Source organism: Aquarana catesbeiana, linkage group LG03 (genome assembly GCF_042186555.1).
Source record: "Aquarana catesbeiana isolate 2022-GZ linkage group LG03, ASM4218655v1, whole genome shotgun sequence".
Taxonomy (NCBI): Eukaryota; Metazoa; Chordata; class Amphibia; order Anura; family Ranidae; genus Aquarana; species Aquarana catesbeiana.
Genome location: NC_133326.1, coordinates 633,735,279 through 633,756,807, shown reverse-complemented (window position 1 = coordinate 633,756,807; position 21,529 = coordinate 633,735,279). Strand labels below are relative to the sequence as shown.

The 21,529-nt window shown below is 44.1% G+C and overlaps 1 protein-coding gene across 3 annotated transcripts in view; it reads left to right on the top strand.

Annotated features, from left to right (window-relative positions):
* Positions 1 to 21,529, top strand: part of LOC141133238 (adhesion G protein-coupled receptor E3-like) — a 133,419-nt gene that overhangs the window by 32,982 nt on the left and 78,908 nt on the right. For 2 of the 3 annotated variants that reach the window (XM_073622496.1, XM_073622494.1), the window contains exon 5: positions 10,538 to 10,675. The exons of the other annotated variant lie outside the window; for it this stretch is intronic. In XM_073622496.1, coding sequence (XP_073478597.1) covers positions 10,538 to 10,675 — 138 coding nt within the window. The remainder of the gene's footprint in view (positions 1 to 10,537; positions 10,676 to 21,529) is intronic. 3 annotated transcript variants of the gene reach the window in all.

Here is a 21,529-nt window from a genome sequence, read left to right as displayed (position 1 = left end):
ACATCCAATCTAGTTTTTTGTGGACCACTATGCCCTTTCCAGGAGCTGCTTGTTATGAATACTACTTTTTCATTACCTTTTTTTATACAATGTTGTTTTAAACAATTGTATTGTTTACACTGAAACTTAATAAAAATTGTCAATTATTAAAAAAAATAAAAAAAGATAACTTGTAGATATCCTTCTCCAATCCACACCCTGTGTGTGCTAGCCTCTCACTTTAAAGATAGACCCCCAGATGGGTCTAGTAGTGCATCAACAGACATATAACACCGATGTGTTCCTTACCTCCTCCGTGGGAATATCCTGGACAGAAGATTACTGCAGTGTCAAGGCTGTTTCTCCATATAATCCAAGTTCCACGATCAGCTCCTTTAAAACATTGTCTCCAAGACCATAGGGTAGAAGAGAAGAGCCTGCAGTCACATGGCCATTTCCTCCTGTGTATCACTGGGAAAATTTGCTTTCACACCCGGTCCCAGAGTGCAAATTTTGGATTTCCTCTCACTTTATTTATTGATGACAACGGTCATCAGTACAGATAGAAGAGTAAATCTCTGCAACAGGGGACTAAGACAGCATTAGGAACTTGACAGAACGACCAACTTTTCCCCCTCTCAATGCAAAACTATCCAAAAAAAAGGCTTTGCCTAGGCATACAGTCATACACTTTTGTGAATATGCTTCAGCTTGAGCTAGTGAGATTTGTAAACAATGGGCTCAGAAGGGGATACGAAACACAAAAAAACTAGAGCTTCACCAGTTGACTGCATGAGAAAATACTAAATATATATATCATACGCAATAACATACTGTATATAGTGTACACTCACCGGCCAATTTATTAAGTACACCTTGCTAGTACTGGGTTGGACCGCCTTCTGCCTTCAGAACTGTCTTAATTCTCAATGGCATAGATTCAACAAGGTGTTGGAAACATTCCTCAGAGATTTCGGTCCATATTGACATGATATTTATTGGGGTCCATAGACCTCAATGTAAACCTCTAAAGTTGCATTAAAGTCACACCTGCATGATATAGATGCCATTTGGTTGCGACTTGTGAAAAGAATGCTGGCAATGAAAGAAATATGAAAAAAATAGCGTGGGGGGCAGAAGGGGGTCTGTCCACCCCCCAAAGCACCTTGTCCCCATGTTGATGGGGACAAGGGCCTCTTCCCCACAAACCTGGCCGATGGTTGTGGGGGTCTGCGGGGGGGGCTTATGGGAATCTGAAAGCCCCCTGTAACAAGGGGGCCCCCAGATCATCCCTATGGGAATGAGTATGTGGTACATAGAACCCCTACTGATTCAGCGAAAAAAAAGTGTAGTGTAAAAAATACCAGTAGGCAGTTTTTGACTATTCCTTTAGCCACCGCCGGTCCAAACAAAGGAAACAAGAAATCAAAACCTCCAGCCTCGAATAAGGCTCCCACCATCTGCCACATCAGCCATGTGACAGCTCTTAAATGATATAACTGTGTGACACTGCTCCTTGTGACGTCAACGACCAAGCACGCCCTCGGTCGATTATGTTATAAGGGACGGTGCTACCCGGTGACGTCACAGGGTGACCCCGCCCCTTGGTTATTTAAGAGCTGTTACATGGCAGAGTTGGCAGACGGTGGATGCCTTAGCCGAGGCTGGAGGTTTTGGGTTTTTGTTTCCTTTTTTCCGGACCGATGGTGGCGGTGGGCAGGGCGATTGACGATGGATCTACACCGGGGGGACATTTTTTACATTATTTACATTATTTATTTTTTAAATAAAGGAATAGTCAAAAACTGCCTACTGTCATTTTTTACACTACACTTTTTTTTGGTGAATCAGTAGGGGTTCTATGTACCCCATACTCATTCACATAGAGGTGATCTGGGGGCCCCCTTGTTACAGGAGGCTTCCAGATTCCGATAAGCCCCTCGCCCGCAGACCCCCACAACCACCGGCCAGGCTTGTGGGCAGGGCCGCTGATAGAAATCACGGGGCCCCATACAGCCTACCTGATGGAGCCCCCTTCAGCCTTGCCCCTGGTCCCTCCTTCAGCCCCACCCTGGCCCCGCCCCTGGTCCCTCCCCAGACCCTGCCTTGAATTAAAGTGCAGATTTGTCTTTAAGTGATATTTATCTTTTTACAGCCAGTTATAAGTTTGATTATCCAAAAGAAATACTGTGATGATACAAAAGATGGTCAGAAACTGCAGACATACTACAGGAGATGGTCAGAGACTGCGGACATAATACAAGAGATCAATGCAGCCTCATCAAAGCGGTCTCACATCTGCAGCCTGATCAGTGCCCATAAATGCAGCCTCACTGAGCCATCAATGCAGCCTCACTGTGTCCATCTGCAGCCTCACTGTGCCCATTTCAGCCTTATCAGTGCACATCAATGCAGCCTCACTGTGCCCATCAATGCAGCATCACTGTGCCTATCTGCAATCTCACTGTGCCCATTTCATCCTCATCCTCATCATCCTCATCAGTACACATCAATGCAGCCTCACTGTGCCCATTTCAGCCTCACTGTGCCCATCTGCAGCCTCACTGTGCCCATCTGCAGCCTCACTGTGCCATCAATGCAGCCTCACTGTGCCCATCTGCAGCCTCACTGTGCCCATTTCAGCCTCACTGTGCCCATCCGCAGCCTCACTGTGCCATTCTGGAGCCTCACTGTGCCAAACTGCAGCCTCACTGTGCCCATCTGCAGCCTTACTGTGCCCATCTGCGGCCTCACTGTGCCCATCTGCAGCCTTACTGTGCCCATCTGCAGCCTCACTGTGCCCATCTGCAGCCTCACAGTGCCCATTTCAGCCTCACTGTGCCCATCTGCAGCCTCACTGTGCCCATTTCAGCCTTACTGTGCCAATCTGCAGCCTCAGATGGATCAGTGTTATGTCTATCACAATATAGGAAGTGGGACTTTGTTACAGTGAGTGGACGGCCGCCAAGCAGTTCAGACCCCTGCTCCATGACACAGAGGGAGATTTCCATCTCCCTCTGTGTGATTAGTTACACAAGTGGAGGGAGGGAGAGGAGGGAGGACTCTGCACTTAGATCGGCCCTGTGCACCGCTGCAGGAGGGGCGCTGGTTGGAGAATTTTTTTTTTCTATTCTGCATGCATTCTTCTGTCAGATTGCTTGGACCTCCCTCTGGTTTGGCCCGGTAAAACAAAGCTAGTTGTACTGGCTTATCAGCGGCCCTGGTTGTGGGGAAGAGGCCCTTGTCCCCATCAGCATGGAGAGCGGAGGAAGGAGCAGGTAATCTGTCATTTACTGGCTCCTTCCTTTTCCGAATGCACAGTAAACACTGACTGTCCATTTATAACTGAGCATCATAAACTGTCTGTTTACGATGCTTCAATTTATGAATGGAGATGAGCCACTGTCTCCTCTCCATTCATTTCAGTGCAGCTGAGGCTGCTGAGAAAGGGAGTGGGGAATCTGTGTTCTCAGTCCCTTTCCCTGACTCAAAGGGGAGATGTCAGGGGTCCCTGTTACAATTGCAAAAAAAAAAAAATGGTAAAAAACAACGGCACCGTCCACTCCCTTCTCCCCCCCCCCAAAAAAAGAAAGCATTGTAAAAAAAAAATCTAAATTGTAAAACAATCATAAAAATATGTAACTGTAAAATAAAAATATAAAAATACTGACACAGTCCCCACGTCATCAGTGCCCACCAGTGCTGCATATTAGTGCCACTGTCACATGAGATTAAAAATGTATCGGTAATCAGTATCGGCGAGTACTTGAAAAAAAGTATCGATACTTGAACTCGGTCTTAAAAAAGTGGTATCGGTGCAACCCTATAATAAACCATACCATTTCAGAGATATTATTGATATCAGATTGATATGTTCTATATATTTATATTGATATATCCTATTTTTTTCAAGCCCTGAAGAAGGGGATGCTGTTGGACCTGGAAAACTGTGGCTACTTTTTGGGTTGGCCCTTTGAATTTTATTGGAATAAAGATGTCTTTGGACCTCCGAGCAGTGATGTGGTGCTTCATGTCAAGTCAGAAAAGTGCCATACTGTGCATATAGGCTAGTTCTCCGGAGATATAACTTTTGCATATACAGTGGAACCTTGGATTACGAGCATAACCCTTTCTCAGGAGAATGCTTGTAATCCAAAGCACTCGCATATCAAAGCGAGTTTCCCCATAGAAGTCAATGGAAACGAAGATAATTAGTTCCACATTGATTTCTATTGTATGCAGTACTGCATAAGGTGGGGGGGTGCCAGAGAGACTTGGAAATACTCGAAGACCGCTCGGAGTCGCTCAGATGCACTCGGAAAGCCTCGGAGAGGCTTGGAAAACACTCGGGAACGGAGTGTTTCCGAGTATTACTGAGTGCATCCCAGCAGCTCTGAACAGCTCCGAACGACTCTGTGTGCCCCCGCACCTGTGGCCAAATGAGGTACTGCACACCATGGAGGCTTAAATCCTGCTCATTTTGGGAGACAACACTCGCAAACCGAGTCAGGATTTTAAAAAAATAATAGCTCGTATTGCGAAACGCTCATTAACCGCGTTACTCGCAATCCGAGGTATTACTGTAGTGACATTAAAAACAGAACACGTATTGTAAAAAAAAAAACTGTTACTTTTCATGTAGGAAGTGTTCAAATTTACTACTTAGAGATACAGATTAGGAAAGTCAGAGAAAAGTACAAACTTATCTGCATACTTGCTCTGGATTAGTGATTCAAGTATTGAAGCCAGAGAGTCATAATTACAACAAGGCAACTATGATTTTTCATGACACATTCTTTTTAAATAGCAGTGAATCATTAAAATGGTAGTACAGTCTGCTATATTTTTTTCTTTTTAGCAGCTCCTTGCAGGCACATGCCATAATGTGCTAGTATGCGCAGCGTTTTAGCACAATATGGCAGACTTAAGCCCTCCAGCCTGCGGTGTAATTGATCCGGCGGGTCCTTGATTAATCCAGTGGTGCTTCCATCTTTTTCCGGTCTTCCTTCCAGGTTCCATGTTGTCACCTGCTTAAATAGCCAGGCTGTGATGATGTCACCCCAGGCATGTGTGCGGGGGTCACATCGCCCCAGCACATCTCAGGGTCTGTAAAATGTACAATGAGCTGCGCATGCACAGCTCAGTGTTCATGGTGGCTGAAAGGCAGGAGGAAGCTTATATGACAGAAAATTTTTCAAAACATGGCTTTACTACCACTTTAAATCTGAAATCGAACCAGATATTATGAAAACATGAATGCATATAGGTTTGTATTTATTAAAAAATAATCAAATGCATTTTAAATATAGCTGCAAGCTAGGCCTGTGTCTTTTGATCTGTGTGGGCTGGGAGTGGCCTAGAGTAGGCTGGTGACTCACAGATAGCATCATCCTTCGGTTACCTCCCTTCTGCTTCTAGAGGCTTCTAGAAGAACGGAGGGGAAGAGAGGTGGGGCTATTCGGGGTTTCTCAGGGGGCCCTGGCCAATCCCCAACTAGGATTGGCAGGGGGCAGGCTCCCCTGAAATACCCAGGGTCAGCCAGCTGGGGAAGAGTTGTCGGGTGTAAGAACTGGGAGATGGAGTACTAGCTGTCGTGGCCTTTGGGAAGCTCCCCAGTCTGGTGGGGGGGGGACATTGGACCTGGAGCTCGGGAGTGGAAGGGACCCTCGTACAAACCACAGGGGTATCCTGACCAGGAGCAGGAGAGAACAGTGGAGACTACTGCCGGGCAAGTCTCCAGGAGGGATCCACCGGGTGTCGGTGAGTGGCACACAGCCAGGAAAGCTGGGGAGGCATGCCGGAGAGGATTGGGAGGATGTAGAGATGGATGTAGAGCCAGTGAGGACTGTGGTGTCATGGGCAGTGGAGGCAGGCAGCTGCAGCCAGGAGGGCTGGAAGGGCCTGAAGAGGACTGACTAGGATTAGTAGTCCACCTAGGACATCTAGCACCAGAACTTTCCATTCTTTTGCTACACCAAAGGAGCCCGCGGTCCCTGCCTGCAAAGGGCAGTTGCTAGGGCCTGGCTCAAGCCAGTGTCAGGCCCAACCATGTGCTAGCTGTGCCTGAAGAGTTGTGCTGGAGGAAGAGGAAGGAATAGTCTACAGCAAGAGTTGTGCTGGAGGGAGAGGAGAGTTTGTAATTTGTCCCAAGCTATGAAACACATTTTTCTGGGCATCCCATGAATTCCTTAACCCTATCCAAGTTATAATCCCTCAATAAAAACACAAAACAAAGCTAACAGACTGTTCATGGTCTTGGAGTGTATGGGAAGTGAATGCCGGGCTGGGCAGGGAGACAGGTGGACCACAATATCCAGCAGCCCCTACAGGGGTAGCGCTACATATAGCTAGTGTAAATGCCCAAAAAATGATTTTTAATTCCTTGTACAGCAGCACTAAGACCTGTAGAGGGAGGGGCTGCATTTAGGGCCAATCAAGTATCCTGCATGCACATGTGCTGATAAGGAATATGCTGAAAGGAAGAGAACAAAAAGATGACCACAACAGTGTGCTGTTGCTTGATTACCATTCAATCACATGTTGGGGACAGATAACATAGCTGTGTTTAACTAGAGAAGACATCAGCTGATGAGGCTGGCTATACTGTGTAAGGGGGCTGTATAAATCTCAGGACTGGACATACAGAAATACAAATCCATTGCTAGGAAAAAAAAGCACCCATATATATGTATTTTAAAAGTGTATTTATCTGTTCGCAATTTGCTACTAAATGGATCACACTGACTTATTATTTTCAACCACCAGTCATCTGTCCTATAGCAGCAACTAGCACCCCTTGTGCCTGTCCCCTTGGATTTATAAAAGAACCAAATAACCAAGTACTTTACATTTGTAAAGGTAGGACATTGCTACTTTGACCTATCAGAGCTCTCTGGGTTGATATGGCTCCATTGATTGACACAGAGTTCACAGAATGAATAGGACTCTAGGGTTTGATAGGGCTACATGAGAAAAATGGTTTTACAAAGGGCCAATTCACACTTCTGCATTTTTACCCAGCTTTTCATGCCCCCCCCCCCATTATTAACTGGCAAACCCCTTACATGATTAACATGGCAAGTCCAGATATATTGGAAGAATGCAATAAAGAAATAAGGACTGTTTCTTGCCACTATGGCCCTTTTAAAATGGCCTGCTCCAGATTCAAAAATCTCTACTGCCCGGGTTTCTGTATTCTGCAAACCCAGGCACAACATATATCCATCTTCTCTGTGTCCCTCTGTCTTCTCTCCCACTGGGTGCCTGCCCCCCCCCCCCACTTCTTTCCGCATGATCTGCTTTGAAGTAATTGGTAGCTAGGACCAGTGTCCTAGCAACCAATGGCGCTTTTGCCGATGCTCACAGTGGAGTTTTCCTAGCCCAGTCTACCTCAGCTCCGCCCCCTAATTCCAGCTCCTTCTCTGCATGCAGAGCAAAGCAGCAGCCCCCCCTGGGGTGCCAGCTGTGCTAGGACAGCACGAAGTAGGCCGCATGGTGTGTAGGCAGTGCGACCTACCTCTTCTAATGTGAGCCGTGCCGCCTCAGCGGCCATCCCGCTGTCCCAGGGACCGCTTGGCCAAACACGGTATGTGTGAGCGTTCGGCACATGTCCTCCAGCAGTTTTTTTAGGCTTATGAAATTTGCCTTGTTTTTGTGAACTTATTGTGAACTTATTGAGAATAAAAAGGCAGAAGCTGGAGTTTAGTAATATATCTTTTTCATACTGTAATACTTTCCAAGGTAAACCTGTTATTTTATTATTCCTGTTAACGACATGTGCAATTGTTTGTAATACAGGTGTATGAGGAAACAGTGAGGAAGCTAGATGTGTAGAAAAAGATGCTTTAAATGTCTTCATTTTTACACCACAACCCTTTATGGAATAAAACTTTTTTTTTAGTGATTGCAAGGCAGGCGTTTACGAAAAACAATGACAATAATGTGCACCGCTCTCATTTGGAAGTAAAAACGTACTTCTGTTTTCATCATGCCTCAACTTTTCTTATCCTTTGGATGGATGGGAGTGTATACACCTGTGAGGTTGTTGGGGCAGTCTGTGTGCCAGCTGGGAAGATTATCTGTTATTTCCTGTCAGGACAGGAAGTGATGGGAAGTCTTTACAGTGGGGACACGGACGGCAATAAAACAATTTTTTCAGCGAAGCTGGGAAAGGTTAGAACCTATGTCAGGTTATTACTGTCTGTGACGTTCTTTTCCAGTGACAACAACTATCCTTATTTTTTGTCCTACTGTCACAGGCTGTCAGAGGGACAGCATGTGAGATAAAATCTTCCCAGCCAGCAGGCCATAGGACAACAATACAAATTTGACAGAAGTATTTACTTTTTGTAAGTCTATCCAAAAAAAAAGTTTAAGGTGGACAAGGACAGCAAATAGCCAAGATATAGAGCACATATGTCAAACACAAGGCCCACAGGCCGAATCCAGCCTGCCAGGCCTTGTCATGTGGCCCTCAGTTTATTTGCGCCCCCCCCCCAAAAAAAATTTTGAGCACCAGCCGCCACTGCTCCCCAGCACATATCTAACTCTCCCCACTCCCATGCCAGCACTAGCCCTCTCCCAGGACATATCTGACCCCTGCATTCCATGCAGAACACTTGCAATTCAGTAATGCACACTGTTTGCTGCGCCGAGCTATGGGCCACATTACTACTCTCTTTCAGGCCACCAAAAGTGTCCCAGGTCTTTTACAATCTTATAGCGTATACCCCCCCCCAAAAAATTGCTAAAGTGTTCGGGTTTGGCTTGAAGAAAAGATGGCAAACCTAGCCCGCCCCCCCCCACCCCAGTCCACACCAGGCCCTTCGGGTCTGGTGTGGATTATAGAGGGAACCCCACGCCAAAATGTACAAAAAATTGGCGTGTGGTCTACCCAAAAATCTATACCAGACCATTATCCGGGCATGCAGCCAGGCAGGTCAGCGGGGCCACCATCAGGGGGGTACAGGCAGTACTCCTGTAAGGGGCCCAAGTGTCCCAAGGGGCCCGCCTGGCCGGGCCCCCCATTCCCCCCTGACGCCCGCTATAGAGAAGGGAGCATACACAAGTCTGATGAGCTGCCGCCTTTCTTTCACTAGCTTTCACCCCCCCCCGGTGCCCGCTATAGAGAAGAAGGAGGGAGGGAGCTTACAAGTCTGAGCCACCACCGCCGACTTTCTCATCTCCACCCAGAGTCATCCTCATCCATTTTCCACAATGCAAGTCATCTTCATCCCCACCCAGCATTATCCATTCCTCCAGTCTCCGCAATGTATCAACATCCATGCCCAGCATCATCCATCCATCCATCCATCCATCCCTCCAGTCTCCACAATGTATCCACATCCATGCCCAGCATCATCCATCCATCCCTCCAGTATTCACATCCACGCCCGGCATCATCCATCCCTCCAGTATACACATCCATGCCCAGCACCATCCATCCATTCATTCCTCCAGTCTCCACAATGTATCCACATCCACGACCAGCATCATCCATCCATCAATTCCTCCAGTCTCCACAATGTATCCAGATTCACGCCCAGCATCATCGATCCATCCCTCCAGTATCCACCTCCAAGGCCTAGAATAATCCATCATCCATCCATTACTCCTGTCGCCACAATGTATCCACATCCGCGTCCAGCATCATCCATCCATCCATTACTCCAGTCTCCACAATGTGGGTGGATTCAGTGGGACGGCCAGTGGGCAGGCCCGTGGGAATGTTGGTGGCTGGCCCTGGGATGTCCAGGCCTAAAGTTGTGTAAGAGGCCCCAAACTTTCTGATGGCTCCCCTGCAGGTCAGGAAAAGGGCTTTCCCATCAGGTACACCTGTCAGTTTTTCAAGCGGACCCGTTCAGAAGCTCCATGCATTTATAAGGTAAAATTTGGGTTGGTAAAGTATCTGGTGCACACAAAGTAGATTTTTCTCATTGTGGCTAAGAGATTCAAAGATTTTTTTTTTTGTACCCGGATTTCAGCTATAACAGTGCATTTAGGAAGCCTGTGCTTTATCTCACTACATTTGGCCCAAAGGGGATCCCAATTTTATTGATTGACAGAAGGTGCAGAGGATTCTCAATCTCTTGTAACATCAATGCTTTAAAAACAAATTATTTTAATTACAATATATATAGTAGGGCAACAATCAACCCATCACAAGGGTTGGAATTTGTTCCAAAATTTCCCATGCTCTTTGTCAGTCAATAAAGGCTTGATCCCTACGAGGTCCTGCTCTCAGCTGACTAGAAGTTAGCCAAGAAGTCCACTATGTGGCATGAAGAGCGGGTTTCCTGAGAATGTCAGCCAGAATATGAATTCATAGAGTCCGGTGAACCCCTTTACTATATTAGTATACAAAGATGATTGGCAATCAGTGGTGAATATTTGCCAGCTGGAGATCAGCCCTAACCAGTATAAATCGCAATGTAGTGAACCATTTGTCTCTTTTTACTGCAGCCATCTCTGTGAAGCTGTTTTCAAATCTGTCACACTGTCTGCAAATATTAAACTCTCTAAAGAACTAATGTCTCAATAACCTCTTGTTTTTATGAAGATAAATGTATATGGGATGTGGACTGCCCTGCAGGTGCCTTTTGTAGGAACAAAGATTGTTATTGTGCCCCAGGACTGTGCAATGCCAAGAACTCAACACACTGCGAGGACCTGGTAAAGCTGGATGATCAATGCACAGGTAAACAATTGACAATATCCTATATTAAGGGCAGTAGTAAGTTTTGTTCAACAGACCAATGTTATAGTAAGAGAGATTACAGTTGGAGTGGCAAAAGAAGCCAAAAAGCCCTCAAAATACTGTGAAGATATTTACATGACATCACTGTTCATTAAAATGCAAAACTCTGTGATTTAGTATAATATGTTCAAACAGGGCTCAATATTTCAAGTCCTTAGTTACTAGCCACGCCAGGCCTTAAGAGTTACACGCCACCAGTTACCCCACCCAACCCCTACACTGCTCCTCCCCTAAACACGCCCTCCTAAATTATCCCATGAAATGACACTGTTAAATGTTTTATGCAGAATTAAGTTACAAATAAATATTAACAACTTAACATGAAGCATATCAGTACACGTTAGTGCAGCCTCATGAGTGGCCATCAGTGCAGCCTCATAAGTGGCCATCAGAGGAGCCTCATCAGTCGCCATCAGAGCAGCCTCATCAGTGCTTATCATTGCCCATCAATGCAGCCTATCAGTGCCCATCAGTGCAGCCTCACGGGCTCATCAACACAATGGACCAGGCAGAATTTGTGGTCATGTGAACAATCTAACATTAAGGCAGTCTCGCGACTTAGAGATGAGCTGACACTGCAAGTAGTCTAAAGCCAAATCTCTCTTCCAGGAGTTGTCCTATTGCTCTTCTTTCAGTATGTTATATATGTTGCATTCGGGGTGGCGAGCAGGACCATGCCACTCCACCAGCCAGTGTACCTCTGTTACCTCACTCATAGTAACAGGATGAAACCCCGCGGGACACATAGCGCGGGTCTCATGCATGTCCTAAGTTAACTGCTTGCCCACCAGCCACTGCAGTTATACTGCGGCAGGCTGGCACGGCTGTGCGAATTGCCGTAGCTGTACGTCGGCCGCTCTAAGGGCCATGCATTGCCGACTGTCCCAATGTCAGCCAGCGACCCACGATCGTTCCAGAGCGAGACAGAACGGTTATGTGTCAATGTAAACAGACAGATCCCCGTTCTGTCAGGGAAGTAGAGAGAGATCTGCTGTTCCTAGTAATCAGGAACAGCGATCTCTCTCTACTCCCTGTCAGTACACTGCCCCCACAGTTAGAAACACCTCCCTAGGGAACTCTTAACCCCTTGATCGCCCCCTAGTTTTAACCCCTTCCCTGCCAGTGACATTCATACAGTAATCATTGCTTTAATAGACTGTAATGTAAGAGGGAAAGAGCATGCAGGTTTTATCAATAACTAAAAATTAGAGCATATTATTTGATAAGCAGTAGCCAGAAATATTGTACAGCAGGGGTTGCCAAACCTCAGGCCGCAAACTGGTGCCAGTTTGCAGGCCTATTGATGACCGGGCGGAAAAGCAGGAGATGAGCGTTGAATGCACTCCACACAGGGCTATTAGCGACCGTGGTCACCGCTTATCTCAAGCCTGTTTGTCCTCCCCCAGCTCCTCTGCCCACCCGCCTGAGAATGTCATCCAATTAACAGGGTGGGAGGCACAGCAGATCAGAATGGAGAGCTCCTCCCGCCCCCTGCCCTGCCGGGAGAGTAAGCATCGACTGATCACAGCCTCTGCCCTGCCAAAGGTACGAGTCCTGTGCAGGGGAGACAGACATTAGAACAGGAAAGTGTCACGTTAGAGAGGAGTGGGGGGGGGGGGGTGGAATGCAGGGGCACTGTGATGGAGGAGGCTGTGACTGCTAGGGGCACTGTAATATAAAGGAACTGCACTGTAATCATTACAGTGGCCCTTTACAGTGCAGTACCCTTTACATTACAGTGCCCCCTTTACAGAGCAGTTCCCTTTATATTACAGTGCCCCTTTAAATCACAGCCTCGCCTTTACATTACAGTTCCCATTTTACAGAGCAGTCCCCATTGCATTAATGTAAAGGGGCACTGTGAAGTAGAAGGGACTGCACTGTAAAGGGGCACTGTAATGTAAAGTGCGGGCTCTGATGTGAAGGCTAACTGAGGACACTGATATAAAGGGGGGCTGAGGACAGACTCCGTAAATAGCAACCCCCCCCAACACCCCCCCGGTCCCTGGGAAAATTGGCTGCCGTGAAAGTGGTCCCTGGTGCCAAAAAGGTTGGGGACCGCTGTTGTACAGTCAATGAACAAGTCGTTTCTTAGTGCTAGATCACCTAGTTTATATTTGCAAAATAACAAAAAATATGATTGTATTTTTAACAGAAAAAACACCTGAAATACTGTACTGACTCAATGCATAGTATTTAAAACATTTTACTGAGCTGCAGTTTGGTAGAGAGATACCACACAGCTTTTAATTAAGAATCAAAATATGAGGGGGATTAAATATTTATGCCACTTATACACTACACAGGATTTCAGGTCATTTTACTAATTGCGTGCAGACTTTGACCTACCACGTATTTACCTGTTTTACTACTACCAACTCTGACATGCTGTCTGTGTGCAATTTGGTTTTCTGGATAATCCTATTAGAGTGCCTTCACTGGAGAAAATATTAAGCCAACCAGATCCTACCAAACTTATCTCCACATATTATGCTGCCCTCACCACAGACTGTAACCCTAGATCCCGGGTTGCTCAGAAGAAGTGGACCTCCCTGGACATTCCTCACACAGAGGTTGACTGGCCTGAATTTAGCGACATGTATAAGTCCTCAGTCATATGCTCTAGGGACCGCATTATACAACTGAAGCTCTTTCACCACTCCCACCTTACTCCTGCCAAGTTATATAAAATGGGGTTGTCCCAAAATGCAGATTTCCTACACTGCTTCTGGACCTGCCCAGTGGTTCAGGACTTCTGGATAGATATAGGTTCCTTTATTTTCTCCACACTAAGTCTGCCAAACATTATGGATCCCAAGAATTGCCTCCTGGGCATTTTTGGTGACCTGCCTATCCCTTCTCATGCTAAGAAACTACTCTACGTCTTATATTTTTATGCAAAGAAGTCCATTTTTATTATCATGGAAGGGATCGCAGTCCCCAATGAGACCCCTTTGGTTGAAATGAATCAATAACTCTTTACCATTGTATAAACTCACATTTGAGACTCTGAAAAAAACTGAAACATTTCATAAAATTTGGGGCAGATGGATAGCTAGCTCTTTGACCCTCACCCCAGTGTAAACATGCTAGCTATATTATTTAAATCTAACCACCCTATTGATTTCAATTAATATATCCCTGAATCAAAACTCTGTTACCTATATATATATTATATATATTATTGTTTGCTGTTTATTGCTTGTTTGAGTGTATAGACCTCTGCTGTGCACTGCATTGGGCAACACAAGTTTTTTATGTATGTAAGTTTGTCTTTAAAATAAATAAACATATCTTTAAAAAAAAAAAAAAAGAATAAAAAATATCAGCATATTATTTCACAGCCATAAATATTGTACTGGCTTAATGCACAGTATTTTAGTAATTTAACTAGGCCACAGTTTCACAAAGAATGACCAGTCAGGTATTGATCAGGAAACAGAAACTAGAGTGTGCTAGTTAGCAGAATAAGGTCAAAAATATGGTACCAACTCAATGCACATTATTTAAGAACTTTTACTAAGCTGCAGTTTGACAGAGAAATACCATGCAGCTTTCAATCAAGAAGTGTATTATTTTGAATTACAAAGCCAGAAACATTGTACTGGCTTCATGCACAGATTTCTAGATCTTTTACTGAGCTGCTATTTCAGAGGGAGACACCATAAAACATTGAATGCATTGAAGAAATCAAAATTGGAGTGTAATTTTTTCACAAAAATAAATAATGTACTGACCCCATGTCAAGCATTTTAGCAGTTTTAATAGGCCACAGTATTACACAGGGAAAATCTCCAGGTTTATAATTGAGGAATTAAATAAACAGTATATTGTTTCACAGAAAAAGGGTAGAAGTGTTGTATTGACTTCATGCAAAGTATGTAGACTGCTTTAGTCAGACACAGTTTTACAGGAAGATACCAGAAAGCATTTAGTCAAGAAATCAAAACGAGAGCGTATTATTTCACAGACAAAAAGCCACAATTATTGTACCAATTCTATGCATACTAGATAAGCAGCTTTTACTAGGTCAAAGTTTCACAGGAAGACACCAGGCATCTTTACAAACCTGTGCGAATTTCTCAAGTATTCGCTCAGCTGTCATGAACAATTCTGTATTTTGCCCAATACGTTTATTTCCTATGATTATCAGCTCCATCAAGTGGCCATGTTGTGGTCATTTCTAATTGAGGTATAGCAGGAAAATAGAACATTATGGCCACTAGAAGGAGCTAACAATCATATACAGTAGTACCTTGGATTGCGAGTAATGCAGTTAACGAGCGTTTCGCAATACGAGCTATTATTTTTTTTAAATCTTGACTCGGCTTGCGAGTGTTGTCTCGCAAAACGAGCAGGATTCAAGCCTCTGTGGTGTGCAGTACTGCATTTGGCCAGAGGTACGGGGGCGCCAGTGACACTCTGAGTTGTTCGGATGCACTCAGAAATTCTCAGAAATACTCAAAAACATTCGGAAATACTCCATTCCCAAGTGTTTCCGAGCCTTTCCGAGGGCTTCCGTGTTAATCTGAGCCGTCTCTGAGTATTTCAAGTCTCTCTTGCGCCCCCCCACCTCTGGCCACAGGCGGTACTGCATACAATAGAAGTCAATGTGGAACGAATTATCATCGTTTCCATTGACTTCTATGGGGAAACTCGCTTTGATATGCGAGTGCTTTGGATTACAAGCATTCTCCTGGAACGGATTATGTATACTGTATAAGCAAAATTCAGGATTATTAGTAATAACTGAGGAATGTTTGAGACATTCGCTCAGCAAATGTTTAAATAGAGGCCCCTATGTCAGCAGCTTTTACTGGGCCACAGTGAGACAAGGAGACCAAAGGCAGAGTTAACGAAGACATCAAAATGAGACTGTAATAACTCATAGGCAAATACCAAAAAATGGTTGTGACTTCTGGCACACTATGTAAGCAACATTTACTAGTTTTACAAGTAGACAATAGGCAAGTTTGTAATCAGAAAATCAAAAGCAAGTATTGTACCAACATCATGCGCTCTGTGTAAGCAGATTTTACTAGGCTGCAGTTTGACAGCAGGCATCTTTTAATCAAGAAATCAACATTACAGTGCAATTATTTCACAGGGAAAAAGCCAAAAATATTGTACTGACTCAATGTACAGTATTCCACCACTTTTATCAGACTGAGTTTAATCAAGAAATCATTTCAGCGTATTTATTCAAAGAAAGTCAAAAATATTGTATTGACTCCAGATACACTATGTAAGCAGCTTTCGCTAGGTCACCATTTCATGGGGAGACAACAGGGAGATTGCAATCAAGAAATGACAGTGTATTACTTCACAGAAAAGTGGCAGAAATATTGTAGTAACTCCATGCACACTATGCAAGCAGCTTTTACTAGGCCACCGTTTCATCTTCATATTCCACCTATCAGTTTTAGCTGAAATTTCACTTGAATAGAACAGTCTTGTTTATCTTCAAAAGAGTCAGGCAGTAAAGTGGTGCAAACAATGGTGATAATATGCAAAGTTCAGCAACCTTCAACACTAATTCTCATACTAACACTGTCTGTCTATCCGTAACCCTCACACTAACCCTTCTTGTAACCCTTAATCCTCCCCAATCCTCCCTGAATTCCTAATACTAACCTTCCCTGTTACCCTAAGACCTCGTGCATACAAAGCTTAAAAAACATTGCTTATACATGACTAATGGATTCGTCAACCTGGTCCTAAAACCTGCCCTAAAATAAAGACACAGACTGTGCGACATGAGTTTTAATACGGCCACAACAGCCAATTTTATTAACACTGAATAAATAACATAACAATGAAAATACAATTCAACAATGTAATTCTAAAAATGTAAACAAGGGGTCTTTGGGTGTCCATAAGGCACAATTTTACTGAAATCATCCATGTCCTCGGTCGCACCCCAACTGGCTCGAAGACATACAACCTCACCATATTTCCATTCTCCCCCGGGGACCTAGCTCCTGGGGGGATGGGTACCACTAACCAACCACGTGTAGGTGCCATACCTTGGATGGACCCCACAATTTAGCAACAATATCAATAATCACAAGCTGCTATGACAAAATCTCTACCAACACAAGTACTCCCTGTTTTTTTTTTCTTATTTATTTATTTATAATTACAAACAGAAACACAAAACAAGACATATACTCCCTAAACTTGACACCTCATGAAAATTTTACATAAAGGGTGGGTGTGAGGGAAGTTTCTTCTCCGCCTGAAAACTCCCAGAATGCCTGTCTTCCACATACCATCTACAGCAGCATCCCACCCCCTAAGTCTATCCGCCAACCCCCCCCCCCCCATTGCCCGACTGACTTAGCTGACCCCTCCCTGACCCAGTTCCTCCCCTAGTCATGCAGACCCTTTGGGCCATTTTCTTCTCCGGGTCTCACTGGTGTTAAGCATTTTTACTTCTGTAAAAGCACCTCTATGTAAGGCTATGTGTTCATGCAAATTAATCAGTGCAGCGCTAAATTGATAACTAAAAAAGATTAATGAATCAAAATTCAATAGATAAAAAGTTCATATGTTCGTATGTTGAAACACACATGTAGATAGAGAGGCACACAGACGTCAATGGTGGTAAAGGGTGCTTCATGCAAAAGTTTGGGGTGCTCCTTGATCCGTGCTCACACCATATGTTTAGCCAAACTGCTCACCTTGCTTATTAGACCCCTGAGCTAACGGGAAGGTCATAAGAGCTTTCACCACCTCTGGTGGTAATGGTAAACTTGTGGATGGAAGCCGGGCACCTCTCGAACTCCGCAGATAAGCCTTGTAACTCTCCCGTAGCAACATATAATACAAAGAAAAAATCTAGTGCTCTCTGTATGATTTGTAAAAGGTATCATTTAATATAAGATGGGTACTCACATAAAAAGCACTTAATCCAAGTGCTAGGATATAAAGCATAAAAGGACTGGTAACAGCAAAGCTGATAAGGTGGCCGTAGTGACATTAGGATGAACTCTCGCACGTGTATCGTCCATAGGACTTCCTCAGCGATAATGGAGTCTCACAATGCCACTGTAGTTTAAGTAGATAGCCCCTTATCCCACTCACCTGTGTAATTAAAGAACGAGCGGTAAGCCTCCAATCAGGACGCACCACTCACTAATAGGAAGAGTATCTAAAAAGGTTACCATAGTAATCCCTAAAGCGCGTCATGCGGCGCGGAGCATGCATGGTAATCCGACTGGGTAATTGAACAAACGAGCGGTAAGCGTCCTATCGGAGCGCACCACTCGGACATGGGAGGAGTTTGGTAGGCTGTGGCTCTATAGTGGTCATTATGCCGCGACGGCACGACAACGTGTCGGCGTGACGGCGGATCACATGACCACCCACCTCAAAGGGTACCTCCCACCTAAAGAAAGTATAAACAAAACTAAGACATGTTTGCCTGTTACCATGGTGATCCGGCATTACGTCCGCAAAGCGGCAGATCGCACGCCAGTCATCATCACAGTATCCCGCCTTCCCGGGGCGGAGTACGCATACAGCCTCAAGTGTGTGTGGTTGTCACAGCAACCTAAGAGAAGGGGGCTGGGCACACACCACGTCAATACTGCAAACCAAATACCATTCAAATATATATAACTTAAACAGAATATATTAAAAAAGGAGTCACCCAGGGAACCAGCCTGGACTAAGGCTCCCTAAGACTAAGAAGTTATTGTTAATGCCTACATGATCTGTGGTCACCAATGCTGACCCAAAATCGGGCATCAAAAATGCACATAATACTTCAGAGATATAATCTGATAACAACAAAAATAATATTGCTAAAAATAATATAAAATAATCTTAATTAGTCACCACGGCCACCTTTTACAATCTCCCAAGTATACCAGACACCAGTTACATAAAACACTTAACAACTAAAAAAAATAAATAAAAATTAAAAAAATATAAATAAAAAATACATAAAAACTACAGAGAAAAAAAAAAAAAAAAAAAAAAAACTAACGATCAGAAATAAAACAATTCAAATCAAACTCGACATTGAGCCCCGTAGGTACTCCTACATGTGTTTCATATATCCAAAAAGACTCGCGGCGGCTCAATTGTCTTATGAAATTGCCGCCCCTCCAATGGGGTGTTACTTTTTCCACTCCCCAGAACTTTAGTTTAACAGGGCTGCGTTTGTGGAAGAGTTTAAAATGTTTGGAAACATTGTGAGAATCCAGGCCCTTCTTAATATTGGTGATATGTTCACCAATACGAATATGAAGGGACCTAGATGTTCTACCTACATATTGTAGGCCACATTCGCATTCCATGATATAAACGACTCCTGATGTCGAACATGTAATGAAATCCCTAATTTGATAGACCTTTTTTGTAGCTGTGGCTACAAACTCTTTGCGTTTTTTAATATTGCCCTTGGTTTGTTTACATGGTGGGCATCGCCCACATGCATAGAAGCCTGTCATAATGTTTGAAATCCTGTTTACACAAGAGAGAGGTGGGTCAATTACCCCCGGGGCCAATTTATCTCTTAAGGACGGTGCCCTCTTATAGACAAACTGGGGGTATTCCGGGAGTACAGGGCCCAAAGTTTTATCCTGTCTGAGAATGGGCCAATATTTCCGGACTATTTTTTCAAATTTTTTATATTGAACATTGTAGTCCAAGATCATTCTAATATTGCCCACACCCTCACGTTTGGCCCTCGGGCCATTGGATACTAGTGACTTTCTCTCTAAAATTTGAACGGTCTCAATATGTTTATCAATATCGGTTTTGTTATAACCCTTTTGGACAAAACGGGCAGATAAAACCTCAGATTGTTCAAGGTAATGATGCTCATGCGTACAGTTCCGCCTAATCCGTACAAATTGCCCCTTGGGAATATTACACAACCATTGAAGATGGTGACAACTCCCGAGGGGTATGTACGCATTGCGGTCCGTAGGCTTAAAATGATTTTTTAACTCCAACTGATTATCTTTCAAGAAAATGTCTAAATCCAAAAAGGTAACATGAACTTTATCTATATTCCAGGAGAGAACAATATTTCTATTGTTCTCATCGAGTTTTCGCATAAAGGCATCCAAGTTCGATCTATTACCATCCCACACCATAATGATGTCGTCAATATAACGCTGGTAACATTTAAGCTCAGGGGGTGTGTTCTTATAGATAAACTCTTCCTCCCAGTGTGCCATAAATAAATTGGCAACACTGGGAGCGAAGCGGGCACTCATCGCGACTCCCCTGGTTTGTAGAAAAAAACGTTTATTGTACCAAAAGTAGTTTTTAGATAAGCAAAACTTTAGGCAATCTAAGATATAATTTTTATGTCTTCTGGTCAGATCCGATGTTCTGAAGGCCCATCGGACTGATGCTAACGCATCTTCATGGCTGATAATCGTATAGAGGGAACTAACGTCCTCTGTTATTAGCAAACAAGAAGAAGAAAAGGAAAGGGCTTCTAGAATTTGGATGATGTGTTTGGTATCCTTAATAAAGGAACGGGTTCCCGTAACCAAAGGTTGCAAAAAAGAGTCAATGTATTGACCCAGTCTAGAAGAGACTGAGTCTATACCATTGACTATGGGGCGGCCAGGTGGATTGGTACTATTTTTATGTAATTTAGGTAAACAATAAATGATAGGGGTACGGCAAAAAAGTGGATCTAAGTAAGAAGCTTCTTTTTTGTTAAGGACTCCAATGTGTTTGCCTCTTTCTACCAGAAAGTGTAATTCCTCTTTATACTCAAACATCGGGTCTTTGCTGAGTAGAACATAGGTACTATAGTCATTAAGCATGTTCTCCATTTCGTTGTTGTAATAGGTTTTACTAAGAACGACCAGACCACCCCCCTTGTCCGCTGGGCGTATTACGAGATCCCTCCGTTCTAAGAGGGACTCGATGCCCTTTTTGACATAGGATGGATCTTGTGCCTTCCGGATCTTAAGTGTGTCGAGATCTCTAGTCACCATGTTTTTGAAAACTTCCACAAACTTAGTGTCACGATTAGGGGGATTAAAGACCGATTTATTACGAAGAGACGAATGGGTACCTGATGGTTTAGAATCATTTGGTAAAGTACGTGTTACAGGGTTAGAAAGATGGTACTTCTTGATATTCAAACTTCTAATGAATTTTTGTAAACCTATGTAGGTTCATGCACACATAGGAGTTCACTGGTGTATTAGAAGTGGAGCATTTACAGACAAAAACACCCACCAAAGGTGTGTTCTTGTGAGGAGCGTATCAGCAGAAAATACGCAAACATGCCTAAACGTGTCTAAATGCATCTAAACGTGCTTAAACACTATGCCCATAAAATGTATGCATGTAAATGCATTCAACTGGTAAATTAATAATAATTAATAATACTGTTACTGCAACCCTAACCATACTTTTAACCCTCACAATAAACCCAATTGTTATTCTAGAACTAACCTTAAAGTGATACTAAAGTCTCGTTTTTTTTTTAGTTAAAAATAACAAACATGTCATACTTACCTCCTCTGTGCAGTGGTTTTGCACAGAGCAGCCCAGATCCTCCTCTTCTCTTGTCCCTCTTTGGTGCTCCTGACCCCTCCCTCCTGTTGAGTGCCCCCACAGCAAACAGCTTGACCGAGCCGAGCCACAGCTCCCTGTGTCCATTCAAATACAAAACAGTAGCACAACCCCGCCCCCTTTCTCTTCTCATTGGCTGACTGGCTTTGATTGACAGCAGCGGGAGCCAATAAGGAGGGGAGTTCCAGGCAGCCAAGAATCTGCTACAACATCGCTGGAGCTAGATGGGGCTCAGGT